Genomic DNA, 16,694 nt, shown 5'->3' on the forward strand with positions numbered 1-16,694 from the left:
AAGAAGAAAAGAAAGAAGGAAGAAAAGAAAAGAAGAAAAAAAAGAAAAATTAGCTGGGTGTGGTGGCGTAGTTCCAGCTACTCCGGAGGCTGAGGTGGGAGCACTGCTTGAGCCCAGGAGCTCAAGGCCGCAGTGAACTGTGATCAAGCCACTGCCCTCCAGCCTGGGTGATAGAGACTCTAGTCGAAAGCAAACAAGCAAGGAAGAAAAGGAAGAAAGGAAGAAAGAAAGAGATAGAAAAGGAAGGAAGGAGGGAAAGAGAAAGAAAGAAAAAGAAAGAAAGGAAAGAAAGAAAAAGAAAGGAAGGAAGGAAGAGAGAAAAAGAAAGAAAGAAAAAAAAATTAGCTGTGCATGGTGCCTGAGCCTGTGGTCCAACCTGCTTGGGAGGCTGAGGTGGGAGGATTGCTTGAGCCTGGGAGTTCAAGGCTACACGGCTACTTTGAGCCATGATTGCATTGAAAACTCTTGGCCTCAAGTGATCCTCAGATCTCAGCCTCCTAAATTTTTGGGGTTACAGGCATGTACCACAGCACCCAGCACATTTAGCATCTTCTATGTGCTAGGCACTCTGCTAGGTTTGTTGTAAGGATTACATGCAATATCTCAATCCTCACAACAAACCTAAAAGGCAGGGACTATTACTGTCCCCAATACCTAGCTGGGGAAACAGGCCCAGAGGCGGTCAAGTGACTTGCTCACTTGCTCAAGGCTGCATAGCAAGAAAGTAGACCTGGTTGTCTCCCTCCAGAATGTTCTTCTTCTTCTTCTTTTTTTTTTTTTTTTTTTTGAGACAGAGTCTTCCTCTGTAGCCCAGGCTAGAGTGCAGTGGTGTGATCTCAGCTCACTGCAACCTGTGCTTCCCGGGTTCAAACGATTCTCCTGCCTTAGCCTCCGGAGTAGCTGGGGATTACAGGTGCCTGCCACCTTGCCCAGCTAATTTTTGTATTTTTAGTAGAGATGGGGTTTCACCACGTTGACCAGGCTGGTCTCGAACTCCTGACCTCAGGTGATCCACCCACCTCAGCCTTCCAAAGTGCTCAGATTACAGGCGTGAGCCACGTGAGCCACGGAGGGGCCCGAAATAGGTGCTTCTTACCCCACTTCTGCAGCTGGCCTTTGTCACTCAGCATCATGTTTCTGGTTCCGAGTTATCTGTGTGGCCTGTGTGTGTAGTTCTGTCTGGCTCGGGCCTTTTATCCTCTGGGGAGGACCCATCTGGGAGGATGGGCATATGGGCTGTGCTGTATGCAGTTTGTGCCAATTTAGTACAAGCCAGCAGCAAACACCTTTCTGGAGTCTCCTGCTGCAGGCTTGGGGTTCCCTGCTGGAACCTGCTGGTCACAGCATGAGTGACCTTTTTAGTTTTCACAGCTAGTGTCCAATCAATTAGTCCAGGCCTCACCAATGTCATTTGCTGTGACAAGGTTCAATGCTGCCTTTTCTGCTGGGTCCTATGGGGTCTTGGGGATGGGTGTGTCTCAAGGGGATGTGTCTGTAGGGTGTTCGTTCCAGCCCCATCTTCCGTCCCATCACTTTCAGTCCCCAGCCCCACGGTGGCCGGGCACCGGAAACCCCCGAAGGCCCGGGCGGGGGCGGGGGTCGGCCAAGCCGCTTCCCGCGGAAGGAAGGGCCCGGCGGTTCCTGCGACAGGATGCGCGGCGAGGCCCCCTCCCCAGGGGCCCGGGACTTCCCCGAGCCGTGCCACGCTCGCGGGGGAGTAACTCCGACGTGGGTGCATTGAGCTACCGCCTGCGGTGTGGGGCTCCAATGCCCCCACGTCCCCTGGGGTAGTTGGGTGGGTCAGGAATCGGAGTAGGTGGCGCCTTTTAAAAGTCCCCCCACGTGTTCCCAGGAAGGAATCAGGCAGCCGTGGGGGCGAGCTTGGCTGGAGGAGAACGGTGAGAAGCTCTCCTTCACAATCCACACAGGAGGGGGAAAGGGGGTGTGGGTTGGGCGGAAGGGGAGCCAAAGCTCCCAGATTCCACCAGCAGACGTTTTGAGGCCAGTCTGCCCCTCCTTCTACCCTCCGGCCACGGGGTCAGTTCCCCTGGGGTCATGGGAAGCCTGCGGCGGCAGAGCCAGCCGTCGGGGGGGCGGGGCGAGTGCTTTCCCGGCGCCTCCCGCCGCCAACACTCCCCGCACCTGCGACTCCTTTGTCTTCCCGACAGGCTCCCTCCCTTCGCCCAGGGGCAACGCCTACAACCCCACTCCTAAACCTACGTGGGGGACATTGAAAGGGCTTTCTCCTTTCAGGGTGGTTATTCTAGAGCTGGGGAGTGACCCAAGCAAATAACTAGGGCTCTAATGGGCATTTTTAAAAACCTAAAGCCGGGTGGAGAAACTGCTTAGAGGCCCATTTCACAGATGAAGAAACTGAGGCTGCACGTCCCTGCCTAAGGCACACAGCGATTTCTCCAGGAAGATACGGGAATTCGGGGAATTGGGGAATAAATAGCCTTTCAAAGCTCACCCGCTTAGCTCCACCTGAGGCTGTAGGGCCCCGGCCGCAGCTGATTCAGTTTGGTCTAGGAGGTGGGGGCGGGGGAAGAGACCTACCACCTTTCAAGGCTTCAAAGGGCGATCAGTCCCCAGCTCCGCTTGGGGCACTGTGTTTAGTACTATCGTCTCAACTCAAAGCCCCGACCTCCCTGTCCCGGAGTTGTAGGACAATTTCAAGGGAACCCCCAAATCTGGAGGGGGCGGGGCTCCAGTTAGGGAATGCCCGGGCAAGGAAAAGAGGGCCCAGCCCTCTCCCGCCCACGTGGTAACCGGTCAGACCGGTTCTTGGGGCCCCAGCGAGCCGCCGCCAGCCCCTGACCCTTTAACCCCGCCCCTCCCCCACCAGAGCAGAAAACCAGATAGCACCGGCTTTTTTACTCAAATAGTCTTTATTTTCCTATCTGACATTTCTAACAAAACGCCAGGTAGACGGAGTTAAAAAGAATTCACCACACGAAAGGTAAACAAAACAGACCCTCAGGAACTCCCTGGCAAGGATGTTCCCCTCCCCAGATTGGCCCAGTTTCACCAGCAACTGGTCTCAGCTCAGCTTTATGCCTTTCCACTGACACCCCCACCCTCCAACATTCTGGTGATTCAGACCAGGAATTTCTGAGATGATTGTGTCCGTGTCTGAGGGAGGGGCACGCTGAAACCTGGGAACCTACTGGGCACCTCTAATACAGATGAGAAAAACTTCAATGTGAAACTAGATCAGCCCCCGCTCCCACCCGAAGGTGGAGAGGCGCGGGACATTAACCAGCAGCACGCGGGGGTGAACTGACTCAGGCCACTCTCCTCCCCACTCCCCAGGGCGGGTGCACGCCCCAGACCCTCCTCCCAGGCCCCACACCCACGCAAGGCGACAGGAAGCTCCCCACGCCTGCCCCATGACGCAACGATGACCGCTTATACAAGTATGTTAGCGGAGGGGGAAGGGGAGTGCCTGGAATTCTCCGAGGTTGGAAACGCAAAACCAACTCTTGAAAAACCTTGAAAAGGGCCAGCACAGCCCCCAGTACAAAATCAAGTTCGACCCTGAGGAGATCTAAAAAACAAAACAAAAATACAAAACAAAAACCCAAGCCTCCCTTCTCCCAGTCCAGAAGGAGAGCGAAAGGTTCACGTCCCAGTCCACTAGACAGCACCTGTGGGCGCAGGTCTCTGCGGAAGGCGCCCGCGCCCCCGGCTCAGACTCCTCGGTGCCGTCGCTGCACACTGAAGGCGATGGCTCCCCGCACACAGAGTCCCTCTCCGGGCCTCTCAGCAGCCCGGGCGGCGGCTTCTCTCCACGGTTTTCGCGGGCGCTCCCCCCGGGATGGAGGGGGGTGGCCTCGTCTCAGGTCTGCGCCCTCCGGCAGACGGTTCGACGCGCGCTCTGGGCTCCGGCAGCGCCGCTCGGGGTCCTCAAAAGGCCACTACGGCCCGCACGAGCACGTTGAGCATGCTGTCCGCCGGGCGGCAGGCGGGCTTTGCCTCGCAAGCGGGCGGCGCCGTCGGAGGGGCCGCGGGGCTGCAGTTCAGGAGGCCGGAGAAGCGCCTCTGCAGGACGCGGGCCAGGTTGGGAAAGGCGCCCTCCGCTTGCGCCGGGGGGGGTTGCAGGCGATCGGCGACTTCGGATGACGCCCCCTCCTCTTCCTCCTTTTCTTCCAGACGGGCTTTCTTGCTCGGGACCAGTCCAGCGTCCCCGCCGTCGCTCAGGCTGCTGCTGCGTCGTTTGCGGCTGACTTTGGCGGGGCGCGGGGCACAGCAGGCGGAGGTCTCTTCGGCTGTCGGCGCCTCCTGCGTGTCCATGGGCTCCGGAGACGGGTGCTCACCGTCGGGGGTCGCTGTCTCGGCCGTGGACTCAGCTTCCCGGGGCGGGTGCAGGCGAGGGTCAGAGGGGAGGGCGGGCGGCAAGGACACCTCGGGCTCGAGGGCCTCTACCTTGGCCGAGAGGTAGAGCTCCCGGGCGCTGCGCATGACCAGCGACAGCTGCAGGCTCCGGTGCAGCCGCAGGCCACCGCGCTGCATGCGGGAGTGATACATCTTCCACACCGACAGGGTCATGATGCGCTGTGCCTCCTTTTGCACTTCCATGGCGACTCGACGGCGACGGCGGCGTGGGCTCCCGGGACGGACAGAACAGGGAGCAGGTGCAATCCGGACAACGGGCTCGCTCACGCCTCTGTCCACGAACCAACCCACGCAGTGACACTGCTAGGACGCTCTGCCCGGGCGCCCGCCACCCAGGCCCTTTTATACCCCCAGTGACGTCACTGAGAAACCCCGCCCAACCGAAGGACGCATCCGGGCTTTCCAACTCCTCGCGGCCAAACACTCCTTAAAGCGACAGAATGTGATTTACCCAGCAGGGAAAGGGGACCGAAACCCTGCCGAAGCTTCCCCCCACTCCACGCTGAGCTCTCTGGGTGGGCTCCTTTCTCTCAGCCTTGCGGATGCATCAGCGCCTTGGCCCAGGGAAGGGGGACCAGGGGGTGGGGCTCAGGGCCTATCCACATGCTCGCGTCTGGAGGCCCCAGTGGGTCGTGGGTGGCAAGTTTCCCTTCACACAGAGAAAGACCCGGGTTCCAGCCTGACCATCCCGTGTGGCCACTGTTCTTAGCATTTGCCAGGTGTGTCTAATGAGTGTTTTCTGCACCAATAATCATGCTAACAGCGCTTACTACGTGCCAGGCTAGGTTAAGAGCTCTCCTTTTATCAATAATTCACCGAACCGCAGCCTTCACTCCTCGGAGGATACTGTTCTATCTGCTTCTTTCAAATGGGGAAACCAAGGCACAGTCACTGGGCCAATATTTGGTAAACAATATTTGCTACTGCTGTGAAAGGGGGCCACTGGGACCTCCAGCTCCTCGGTCTCTAGCGTACGACAGCCCTTGCTTGTAGGCGGTGAGCCGCCCCGGGCTGCGGGTTCCCGTGATTGGTACCAAGCCATTCCCCCGCTGTCTCCTGCGACAGGAGCTCCACGGGTGGGTTTAGAGCTCGCACGGCTGCGACCGGCGCGCACGACAGTCCCCGTGAACACGTGGCTGCCGCCCCCCAGACTAGGGGGCCGAGTTCCGCCTCCGCGCTCCGGGAGGCGGGGTTCGGTTGGGAGCTGGAAACCCAGCAATGCAGAGACACAGCAAACAGAAAACCTCCGCCCTACGCTCCGCTACGCGCCGTCTCTCCAAGAAATTCTAATTGCAATTCCTCCAAAAAAGGATGCAGACTTGTTCGAATGGCTCCATTCATTCCTGGTGCGGGCCCTTTAAGGGGTGGTGCGCCTCCGGTTTCCGCCCGCACTGGCTCGCGGCGCCTTCCCGCCACCAGCGCCCGCTGACTTCCACTACTAAATTTGGACGGAGTGACGTAGGAAAGTCGCGCGGGCCGCTTCCGGTTGCCCATATTAGGAAAGGGCTCGTGATCGCCTTACCAGGCGGTGGCGGGGCTTCCGGGGGGACGAGGGGCGGGGCTTTGCGCTCCGGACACGCCCCTCCCCATCCCCCGTCTGGCCAGCCGAGGCAGGCTGGTGGCCCAGGCTTCCTGACTCGCATTCCAGCCGTGTGGGTGGGAAGGAGAGTTTCACTTCCTTCCCTCCAGGGGCCAGGAAGGCGTGACGCCAGGAAAGCACCCCGCAGCGGGTAGGGGCGACCGGAGGGCTCCCACGGAGGCCATCTCCCAGAGACGCTACAGAACGACCCTACATACACAAGAGACGACCCGCTGAGACCCCCTTCATCCCATCTCTCCCCTTCCCAATTATTTCCCCCATACAAGGCCCCCTCCCAGGTTATCCCTGACCCCCCACACTGATCTTCTCAGGCCTTGGGGCGCCCTCCCGTCCCGCCCTCCCCCCGCACGGTGGGAACTCAAAAATTTATTCCCCCCAAAAGACCCTTCCCAAACTCGTCCCCATTCAACGATGGTGCCACACTGCGACGACCTGCCGAAGACGCCCCCGTCCCCGCCCCGCTAACCTTACCACGGAGACCCCACAATGACTTACCCGGCCCAGGCGCTATCTCTGAGACCCCAAGCAGCAACTCTGACGCGCAAGGGGGCGACCCTCCGAGGACTCCCTCGGATAACCCGCCCACCGTCCAGGGGAGACCAGGCCCCCTACCACTCAAAAAAGTGCTTTCCCGAAGCTCCCCTCACCTCCCAACACACAGAGCGCCACTGTCACACACAGAGACGACCCTGAGTCCCTTCGCTGATATTCCTGGCCCGTACCCAGACGGAGACCCTACACACAGAGGGCCCCCCTGGAGACCATCCTCAAAGCCACCACACCTCCCGCGACCCCCAGGCTCGCACCCAGAAAGAATCCGCGCTTCTGAAGACACCCACCTCCACGCACGCTCTCGAAGGTGACCTCCCCCCGCCCCTGGAACATCTGGGACCCCCACTCACGACCACCTCGCCCCAAGGCGACCTCGAGGTGCCCCCAACTTGCCCACTTCTCAGCAAAGAGAGATTTGGAGAATGCGGCAGAACTCCCCGCAGGAGCAGGCCCGCTCCTCGCCCCGCCCCGGCAGGGAGAAGAAAGGACCACCTCTCCCCTAAACCTTGCCCAAACCTGACACTCTGGACCCTGGACTGGGACGATCTCCCAGGTGCCAGCTCAGGGAGTCCATGAAAACGTTCAACGAATGGAATGAGCCCCTTCCCCAGCCATAGTCCCCAGCCGCCAGAGATAAGGGAGGCTACCATTATTTACATTGCCCGTGCCTGGAAGGGAAACTGAGGTTGAGCAGGAACAATCCGAGGACCTGAGCCTTGAACGGAGATTCCGAACTCGGACCCGAACAGGCCCAGCCAGAACTCCGACACCGCCCCCTACGGTGCGGCACAAGAGGGCGAAGGGGCGGGGCATACGTACCGGAAGCTGCCTCTGCCCACAACCAGGATGGCGGCAAAGAGGGCGGAAGTGTCCGCACGTCCGGCCTTCGAGGCCTCTCTTTCTCCCCTGGCGGTCCCGCTCTCGATGGTGGCGTGACGGGGGGCGGGGGTGGTGGCGCGTTCTCCTCGGTTGGGAGAGAACCGGCCCGCGAACCCAGGCCGGGAGTGGGGTTCGGCCTGGGGGTAAGGGGACTGACATGTCTCTCGAAGACCCCTTTTTTGTAGTCCGAGGGTGAGTGATAACGACGGGGGAGGGCGGAGGGTGCTCCGTCCTCAATCCAGCTAGTGCCCGGGTGCCGGCCCCAGCGTGCCCGGCGGGCTAGGCAAGGCCGTCAGGGTGCAAAGTGGGAGGCGCACGCAGGGGTATGTGGGGGTCTCCGGAGTCCCCCATGCGTTTGGGTTTGCAGTCGGGGGCAGAGGCAGGCGGAAGGACCGCCTGCCCCCAGCTGCGCCCGCCGTGCCCCTGCCCGCAGCGAGGTGCAGAAGGCGGTGAACACGGCCCGCGGGCTGTACCAGCGCTGGTGCGAGCTCCTGCAGGAAAGCGCGGCGGTCGGACGCGAGGAGCTGGACTGGACGACCAATGAGCTACGGAATGGCCTGCGCAGCATCGAGTGGGACCTCGAAGACCTGGAAGAGACCATCGATATCCTGGGGCTTTGTGGCGGGGGGGTGGCATGGGAGAGCTCACTGCGGTAGCAGGGGGCCTGGGAGCCCGCCCTCGGGGAGGGCTAGACCCCTAGGGAGGGGGATGATGATGATGATATCTGGCTCTGGCCTTGACCCTTGACTCTCAGCCCACGTATAGTGGAAGCCAACCCAGGCAAGTTCAAGCTCCCGGCCGGGGACCTGCAGGAGAGAAAGGTGTTCGTGGAGCGGATGCGAGAGGCAGTCCAGGTCAGGAAAGGTCCTGCAGGCGGGGAGTGGGGAAAGGTTTGAGTGTCTTTTTTCTCTTCTTTTCTTTTCTTTTTTTTTTTTTAACAGAGTCTCGCTCTGTCGCCCAGGCTGGAGTACAGTGTTGCCATCTTGGCTTACTGCAACATCCGCCTCCCGGTCTCAAGCGATTCTCGTGTCTCAGTCTCCTGAGTAGTTGGGACTACAGGTGCCTGCCACCACACCCGGCTAATTTTTGTGTTTTTAGTAGAGACGAGGTTTCACCATGTTTGGCAGGCTGGTCTCGAACTCCCGACCTCAGGTGATCCACCCGACTCGGCCTCTCAAAGTGCTAGGATTACGGGTTTGAGCCACCGCGCCCGGCCTGAGTGTCTTTCCTCCCTAATGTTGTCCTCACCTCCAGGAAATGAAGGACCATATGGTCAGCCCAACAGCTGTAGCATTTTTGGAGAGGAATAACAGAGAGGTAAGCCTTCCTGACCCACTCTGTCCACCTGAGCGCCTGGGGGTGACCGCGCCTTTGAGTGCAAGCCAGATCCCTCTGCATGTGTTCACCTGTCCCTTTTGCGACAGTGCCTATCCTCTCTGTGTGCAGTTGTCTTCTTGCTGTCTACCTGCCTGCACTTTCTCCGTGTGTGCATCTGAACTTCTCTGTGTGTATATGTTCGTGGGTTCCTCTCTACTATCTTCTCTGGGTCTATACTGGTTTCCTGTTGCAGGGGACGGCTGGGGGCCTGTGTACCTATCGCCTTTCTGCTTCCACGCCATTTGTCCTGTTTGCAGCTGTTTCCAGGACGTATGCCTGCCTTTTGCTTTTTTTTTTTTTTTTTTTTTTTTGAGATGGAGTCTTGCTCTGTTGCCCAGGCTGGAGTGTAGTGGCTCAATCTCAGCTCACTGCAACCTCCGCCTCCTGGGTTCAAGCGATTCTACTGCCTCAGCCTCCCTAGTAGCTGGGATTAGAGGTGCCCATCACCATGCCCAGGTAATTTTTATATTTTTAGTAGGGTTTCATCATCCTGGTCAGCCTGGTCTCGAACTCCTCACATCTCACATCAAGTGATCTGCCCGCCTCAGCCTCCCAAAGTGCTGGGATTACAGACATGAGCCATCACGCATAGCTTCCTTTTTTTTTTTTTTTTCCTGAGATGCAATCTCGCTCTGTTGCCAGGCTGGAGTGCAGTGGCGCGATCTTGACTCACTGCAACCTCTGCCTCCTGGGCTCAAGTGATTCTCCAGCCTCAGCTTCCTGAGTAGCTGGAATACAGGCACGTGCCACCATGCCTGGCTAATTTTTTTTTTTTTTTTTGAGACGGAGTCTTGCTCTGTTGCCCGGGCTGGAGTGCAGTGATGTGATCTTGGCTCACTGCAACCTCTGCTTCCCGGGTTCAAGCCATTCTCTGTCTCAGCCTCCCGAGTAGCTGGGATTATAGGCTTCCACCAGAATGCCTGGCCAAATTTTGTATTTCTTTTTTTTCTTTTTTTTTTGAGATGGAGTCTCGCTCTGTCGCCCAGGCTGGAGTGCAGTGGCCGGATCTCAGCTCACTGCAAACTCCGCCTCCCGGGTTTATGCCATTCTCCTGCCTCAGCCTCCCGAGTAGTTGGGACTACAGGTGCCCACCACCACGCCCAGCTAGCTTTTTGTATTTTTTTTAGTAGAGACAAGGTTTCACCATCTCTACTAAAGGATGTCTCTACAAGACAGGATGGTCTTGATCTCCTGACCTCATGATCCGCCCGTCTCCGCCTCCCAAAGTGCTGGGATTACAGGCTTGAGCCGCCACGCCCGGCCAAATTTTGTATTTCTAGTAGAGACGGGGTTTCAACATCTTGGCCAGGCTGGTCTCGATCTCCTGACCTTGTGATCCACCAGCTTTGGCCTCCCAAAGTGCTGAGGTTACAGGCATGAGCCATTGTGTCCGGCCAGCTTCCTCTTTTTTTTTTTTGTTAAACGGAGTCTTGCCCTATTGTCCAGGCTGGAGTGCAGTGGTGCAATCTTGACTCACTACAACCTCCACCTCCCAGGTTCAAGCAATTCTCCTGCCTCGGCCTCCTGGGTAGCTGGGACGACAGGAGTGTGCCACTATGCCCGGCTAATTTTTGTGTTTTTAGTAGAGACGGGGTTTCCCCATGTTGGCCAGGCTGGTCTCGAATTCCCGACCTCAGGTGATCTGCCCCCACCTTTTCATCTGTGCATGCACCTAACCTATTTGGGTGCATGCCCTTGGCCTCTGAGTGTATCTGCATTTCCCCCCGTCATATCCTCATATCCACCAATTTCCTCTGTAATGTGCCTGCCGTGTGTGTGTGTGTGTGTGTGTGTTTCTGTTTCTGTGTTTCTCCCAACCACCTCTGTCAGTCTACCTTTTCTCTTGGTGTTCTCTGTTGATATTTTTCATATGTTGAGAACCACCAGCCTTTCTCTCTCCCTCATAAGCCTACATGGGGTCAGGGAGGGTCCTACCAGTTTGTCATCCCATAGCTGTGCCCACATGCCTTCCAGATGTGCTGCCTTGGGGGAATTGAAGTCCAAACTCTAAAATACATCTGTTGAAGCCGGGCACGGTGGCTCACACCTAAAAGCTCAGCACTTCGGGAGGCCGAGGCAGGTGGATCACCTGAGGTCAGGAGTTCAAGACCAACTTGGCCAACATGATGAAACCTTGTCTCTACAAAAAATACAAAAATTAGCCAGGCGTGGTGGTGAGCACCCATAATCTCAGTTACTTGGGAAGCTGAGGCAGGAGAATTGCTTGAACCCGGGAGGTAGAGGTTGCAGTGAGTTGAGATCACACCACTGCACTCCAGCCTAGGTGACAGAGCAAGACTCTGTCTGAAATAAACAAACAAACATCTGTTGGGCCAGGTGCAGTAGCTCACGCCTATAATCCCAGCACTTTGGGAGGCCGAGGCGGGTGGATCACTTCAGGTCAGGAGTTCAAGACTAGCCTGGATAACATGGAGAAACCCCATCTCTACTAAAAATACAAAAATTAGCCACATGTGTGGCAGGTGCTTGTAATCCCAGCTAAAATCCCCCCCAAAATGAATAAATAGTAAAATGTGACATTTACTAGCATTACTATGTGTTGGGCACTGCTCTTAGTGTCCCCCATGAATTAATTCTTTTTTTTTTTTTTTGAGACGGAGTCTCGCTCTGTCCCCCAGGCTGGAGTGCAGTGGCCAGATCTCAGCTCATTGCAAGCTCCGCCTCCCGGGTTTACGCGATTCTCATGCCTCAGCCTCCCGAGTAGCTGGGACTACAGGCACCCGCCACCTCGCCTGGCTAGTTTTTTGTATTTCTTTAGTAGTAGAGACGGGGTTTCACAATGTTAGCCAGGATGGTCGCGATCTCCTGACCTTGTGATCCGCCCGCCTCAGCCTCCCAAAGTGCTGGGATTACAGGCTTGAGCCACTGCGCCCGGCCTTTGAATTAATTCTTTAAATCCTCATTTCAACCCAGGAAACTTCCCATTTTATTTATTCTTTTTGAGGCAAGGTCACTCTGACACCCAGGCTGGAATGCAGTGGTACAATCTCAGCTCACTGCAACTACCACCTTCCAGGTTCAAGTGATTCTCCTGCCTCAGCCTCACAAGTAGCTGGGATTACAGGCGTGCACCACCACACCTGGTAATTTATTTTATTTATTTTATTTTATTTTATTTTATTTATTTATTTATTTTTATTTATTTTTTGAGAGAAGGTCTTAATCTGTCACCCAGGCTGGAGTGCAGTGGTGTGATCTCGGCTCACTGCAGCCTCTGCCTCCCAGGTTCAAGTAATTCTCCTGCCTCAGCCTCCCGAGTAGCTGGGATTACAGGCACCTGCCACCACGCCTGACTAATTTTTGTATTTTTAGTAGAGACGGGGTTTCACCATGTTGGCCAGGCTAGTCTCACACTCTTGACCTTGTAATCCATCTGCCTCGGCCTCTCAAAGAGCTGGGATTACAGGCGTGAGCCACTGCGGCTGGCCCAATTTTTGCACTTTTAGTAGAGACAGGGTTTCACCATGTTGGCCAGGCTGGTCTCAAGCTCCTGACCTCAAGTTATCTGCCCACCTCTGCCTCCCAAAGTGCTGGGATTACAAGCCTGGGCTACCATGCCCGTCCTGTTCTCTGCAGTTTACAGATGAGGAAACTGAGGCACAAGGAAGTCAAATGACAGGGTCTCTGGGTCACCTTACTAGTAAGTGGTGAGTGGGGAATGCAGGCTTTCCTGCCCCAGAGTCTGCCTCCCTGACTCACCACTGTGGGGATTTGTCCCCCATGCCCCTCTGTGAGTTGGGGTCCCTCCCCGAGCCTATGTTGTATGCCCCTGCAGATACTGGCAGGCAAGCCAGCTCCCCAGAAGTCACTCAGCGACCTGCTGGATGCCAGTGCAGTCTCGGCCACGTCTCGCTACATCGAAGAGCAGCAGGCCACACAGCAGGTTTTGGGGCCGGTGGGGTGGATCCTGGGAGGGGAGAGAGCCTTGCAGACCGATCTGAGGTCTGAGGTCCCTTTTTGTTGTTGTTGTTGTTGTTGATATGGAGTCTTGCTTTGTCGCCAAGGCTGGAGTGCAGTGGCGTGATCTCAGCTCCCTGCAACCTCCATCTTCCAGGTTCAAGCGATTCTCCTGCCTCAGCCTCCTGAGTAGCTGGGATTACAGGTGCCCACCACAATGCCTGGCTAATTTTTATATTTTTAGGAGAGTTGGAGTTTCACCATGTTGGCCAGGCTGGTCTTGAACCCCTGGCCTCAAGTGATCCACCTGCCTCGGCCTCCCAAAGTGCTGGGATTACAGTCATGAGCCACCGCGCCTCGCCTTCTGGGGTCCTTTTCAACAGCACCTCCCACCCCTTTGCTCTGCAGCTGATCATGGACGAACAGGATCAACAGCTGGAGATGGTGTCTGGGAGCATCCAGGTTCTGAAGCATATGTCCGGCCGCGTTGGGGAAGAGCTGGACGAGCAGGGCATGTGAGGCCAGGACCCTGGGGGTGGGCCAGGGTCTCTTGGCCACCCTGGTGTGTCTGGGCCGTCTGGGGCTGATGCCATCCTGTTCTTGGCAGCATGCTGGATGCCTTTGCCCAAGAAATGGACCACACCCAGTCCCGCATGGACGGGGTCCTCAGGAAGTTGGCCAAAGTATCCCACATGACGAGTGGTGAGTCCCCTTGGAGGCAGGGTCAGTCCTGGTGGGGGCAGGTTGTAGGTGGTACCCTCTCCCCCTGTGACCTCTGATCTTCTCGTTCCCAGACCGCCGACAGTGGTGTGCCATCGCCGTGCTGGTGGGGGTGCTTCTCCTCGTTCTTATCTTACTTTTCTCTCTCTGACCCCAGCCCTCCCTGGCAGGCTGGTCCGTTAAGCCTGGGGAGCCACCAAGCACTTTGGAGCTGGCATAGCCCCCTAGGAGGAGAGGGTCCCTCCTGGGTAGCTGGAAAGTAGAGCTTCCTGCCTGGGGAACTGTCCCCACGGCTCCCCGCCCAGAGCCAGTGGTACCCTTCAGGACCCTGGGCCGAAACCACCACCACTGGTCCTGTCTCAAGTGCACTTAGGGGGTGGTGGAGGCAGGGTCACCTCAGACACACCCTTCTCCATTTCCAGTTCCGGGACCCCAAAGCCATTCGCCCCTGTGCCTTATACATGTGCCAACCTGGAAATAAAATGTCAGCCTTTTTTTATACGTATTTGTGTCGTGTGGCGTGTGTTGACCCTGATTGGGACTCCCATTCTAAGCCACTGCTTGCACAAGTGCCCCAGTGTGTGTGTGCACGTGTGCGTGTTCCGGATTCCTTTTTTTTTTTTTTTTTTTGAGACAGAGTTTCACTCTTGTCACCCAGGCTGGAGTTCAGTGGTGCAATCTCTGCTCACTGCAACCTCTACCTCCTGGTTTCCAGCAATTCTCCTGCCTCAGCCTCCCAAGGAGCTGGGATTGCAGGCATGTGCCACCACACCCAGCTAATTTTTGTATTTACTATTAGTAGAGATAGGGTTTCACCATGCTGGCCAGGCTGGTCTCAAACTCCCGACCTCAAGTGATTTGCCTGCCTCAGCCTCCCAAAGTGCTGGGATTACAGGCGTGAGCCACCATGCCCAGGTGAGTTTTTTTTTTTAATGGCTTAGGTTCTCTTGATCTTTTTATTTATTTATTTATTTTTATTTTTTTTGAGACAGAGTCTCGCTCTGTCGCCCAGGCTGGAGTGCAGTGGCCGGATCTCGGCTCACTGTAAGCTCCGCCTCCCGGGTTCAGGCCGTTCTGCCTCAGCCTCCCGAGTAGCTGGGACTACAGGCGCCCACCACCTCGCCCGGCTAGTTTTTAGTATTTTTTAGTAGAGACGGGGTTTCACCGTGTTAGCCAGGATGGTCTCAATCTCCTGACCTTGTGATCCACCCGTCTCGGCCTCCCAAAGTGCTGGGATTACAGGCTTGAGCTACTGCGCCCGGCCGATCTTTTTGTTTTTATTTTTATTTTTGAGATGGAGTCTCGCCCTGTCACCCAGGCTGGAGTGCAATGGCGTGATTTCGGCTCACTGCAACCTCTGCCTCCTGGGTTGAAGCGGTTCTCATGCCTCAGCCTCCTGAGTAGCTGGGATTACAGGAATGCTCCACCATACCCAACTAATTTTTTATTTGTAGTAGAGATGTGGTTTTGCCATGTTGGCCGGGCTGGTCTTGAACTTGAACTCTCGGCCTCCCAAAGTGCTGGGATTATAGGCATGGGTCACTGTGTCTGGCCTGTTTTGGGTTTGAGACGGTCGCTCTCACTCTGTCTCCCAGGTGGGAGTACAGTGGCAGAATGATGGCTCACGGCAGCCTTCCACCTCAGCCTCCCAAGTAGCTGGGACCACAGGTGCATGCCACCTCGTCTGGCTATTTTATTTTTGTAGAGACAGGGTCTCCCTATATTGCCCAGGTTGGTCTCAAACTCCTGGGCTCTACTGATCCTCCTCTCTCAGCCTTCCGAAGTACTGGAATTACAGATGTGAGCCACTGTGCCTGGCTTCTATGTTATTATTTATTAATTTATTTAGAGACGGAGTCTTGCTCTGTCATCCAGGCTAGAGGGCAGTGGCATAATCTTGTCTCACTGCAACCTCCCCCTCCCAGATTCAAGTGATTCTCCTGTCTCAGCCTCCCGAGTAGCTGGGATTACAAGCGCCCGCCACCACACCCAGATAATTTTTGTATTTTTAGTAGAGATGGGATTTTGCCATGTTGGCCAGGCTGGTCTTGAACTCCTGACCTCAGGTGATCCACCTGTCTCAGCCTCCGAAAGTGTTGGGATTACAGGCATGAACCACTACGCCCTGTGGATCTTTTATGTTCTTTCTTCCAATGTATGAGTGCTCTTCTGAAAGCGTTGTGGCATGTGCGTATGCGATGTGTTTCTGGGGCTTGGGGTATCAGCCACGGCACAGGCAGGCACTGAGTGAGCCAGTGATGCTGTAAACTTGACAGAGCCACAGCTCCCTTTTTCTATTGAGACGGCATCTCACTCTGTTGCCCATGCTGGAGTGCAGTGGTGCCATCATAGCTCACTGCAGCCTTGACCTTCCCAGTTGAAATGATTCTCCTGCCTCAGCCTCCCGAGTAGCTGCGAGTACAGGTGCACGCCACCACACCTAGCTAATGAAAAGTATTTTTTTGGGCTAGGTGTGGTGGCTCACACCTGTAATCCCAGCACTTTGGGAGACCAGCCTGACCAACATGGAGAAACCCATCTCTACTAAAAATATAAAACTAGCCGAGCCTGGTGGCGCATGCCTGTAATCCCAGCTACTCAGGAGGCCGAGGCAGGAGAATCATTTGAACCCAGGAGGTGGTGGTTGCAGTGAGCCGAGATCGCACCATGGCACTGCAGCCTGGGCAACAAGAGTGAAACTCCGACTCAAAAAAACAAAAGGCCAGGTGCTGTGGCTCACGCCTATAATCCCAGCACTTTGGAAGGCCAAGGCGGGTGGATCACCTGAGGTCAGGAGTTCAAGCCCAGCCTGACCAACATGGTGAAACCCTGTCTCTACTAAAAATACAAAAATTAGCTGGGCATGGTGGTGGGTGCCTATAATTCCAGCTGCCTGGGGGGACTGAGGCAGAATGGCTTGAACCCGGGAAGTGGAGGTTGCAGTGAGCCGAGATCATGCCACTCTAACCTGGGCGATGGAGTGAGATTCCATCTTAAAAAAAAAAAAAGAAAAACAATTTTTTTTCTTGTGTTGCCCAGGATCCTCCTAGGTTTAGAGGCCCATTGAAGCCAGGCTGGGGGCTTGAGTGTGCAGAGCCAGCTCATATGTTGCGTTATCTCTATCTGTTTGGGTAACTTGCATGCGTGTTACAATCGGAGGCTGTCAGTTTGCAGTCAGCAACCTGGGGCTGCTGGGCACAACCCGGGTGTGTGTTCCTCCCTGGGCCCCCCAGTAACAAGCATGCGGCAAGGC

The 16,694-nt window shown here is 56.2% G+C and overlaps 2 protein-coding genes across 3 annotated transcripts; one reads left to right on the plus strand and one right to left on the minus strand.

Annotated features, from left to right (window-relative positions):
- Positions 1–2,869: 2,869 nt before the first annotated feature.
- On the minus strand, positions 2,870–7,350 carry IER2 (immediate early response 2). Its single transcript, XM_023188670.3, has one exon. The coding sequence runs from the start codon at positions 4,576–4,578 to the stop codon at positions 3,907–3,909; it is 672 nt and encodes a 223-aa protein (XP_023044438.1). The 5' UTR covers positions 4,579–7,350; the 3' UTR covers positions 2,870–3,906.
- A 34-nt stretch (positions 7,351–7,384) lies between these two features.
- STX10 (syntaxin 10) lies at positions 7,385–13,946 on the plus strand. 2 transcript variants are annotated; one of them, XM_023188667.2, is made up of 8 exons: positions 7,386–7,618; positions 7,860–8,029; positions 8,186–8,280; positions 8,681–8,743; positions 12,600–12,707; positions 13,130–13,236; positions 13,329–13,423; positions 13,516–13,946. In XM_023188667.2, the coding sequence occupies exons 1-8, from the start codon at positions 7,584–7,586 to the stop codon at positions 13,590–13,592; spliced, it is 750 nt and encodes a 249-aa protein (XP_023044435.1). In that variant the 5' UTR covers positions 7,386–7,583; the 3' UTR covers positions 13,593–13,946. The 2 variants fall into 2 exon arrangements, with proteins under 2 accessions (XP_023044436.1, XP_023044435.1); XM_023188668.3 differs by lacking the exon at positions 13,516–13,946 and having other exon boundaries at positions 7,385–7,618; positions 13,130–13,232; positions 13,329–13,417.
- Positions 13,947–16,694: the final 2,748 nt, after the last annotated feature.

The sequence above is a fragment of the Piliocolobus tephrosceles genome, chromosome 21 (assembly GCF_002776525.5).
Source record: "Piliocolobus tephrosceles isolate RC106 chromosome 21, ASM277652v3, whole genome shotgun sequence".
Classification (NCBI taxonomy): Eukaryota; Metazoa; Chordata; class Mammalia; order Primates; family Cercopithecidae; genus Piliocolobus; species Piliocolobus tephrosceles.

Excerpts from the sequence above, each read along its gene's own strand:
- IER2 (XM_023188670.3), bottom strand. The coding sequence starts at position 4,578 with ATGGAAGTGCAAAAGGAGGCACAGCGCATCATGACCCTGTCGGTGTGG.
- STX10 (XM_023188667.2), top strand. The coding sequence starts at position 7,584 with ATGTCTCTCGAAGACCCCTTTTTTGTAGTCCGAGG. Across the intron at positions 7,619-7,859 it reads CCCTTTTTTGTAGTCCGAGG|CGAGGTGCAGAAGGCGGTGA; the intron begins GTGAGTGATAAC and ends CCCTGCCCGCAG. Across the intron at positions 8,030-8,185 it reads AGACCTGGAAGAGACCATCG|GTATAGTGGAAGCCAACCCA; the intron begins ATATCCTGGGGC and ends CTCTCAGCCCAC.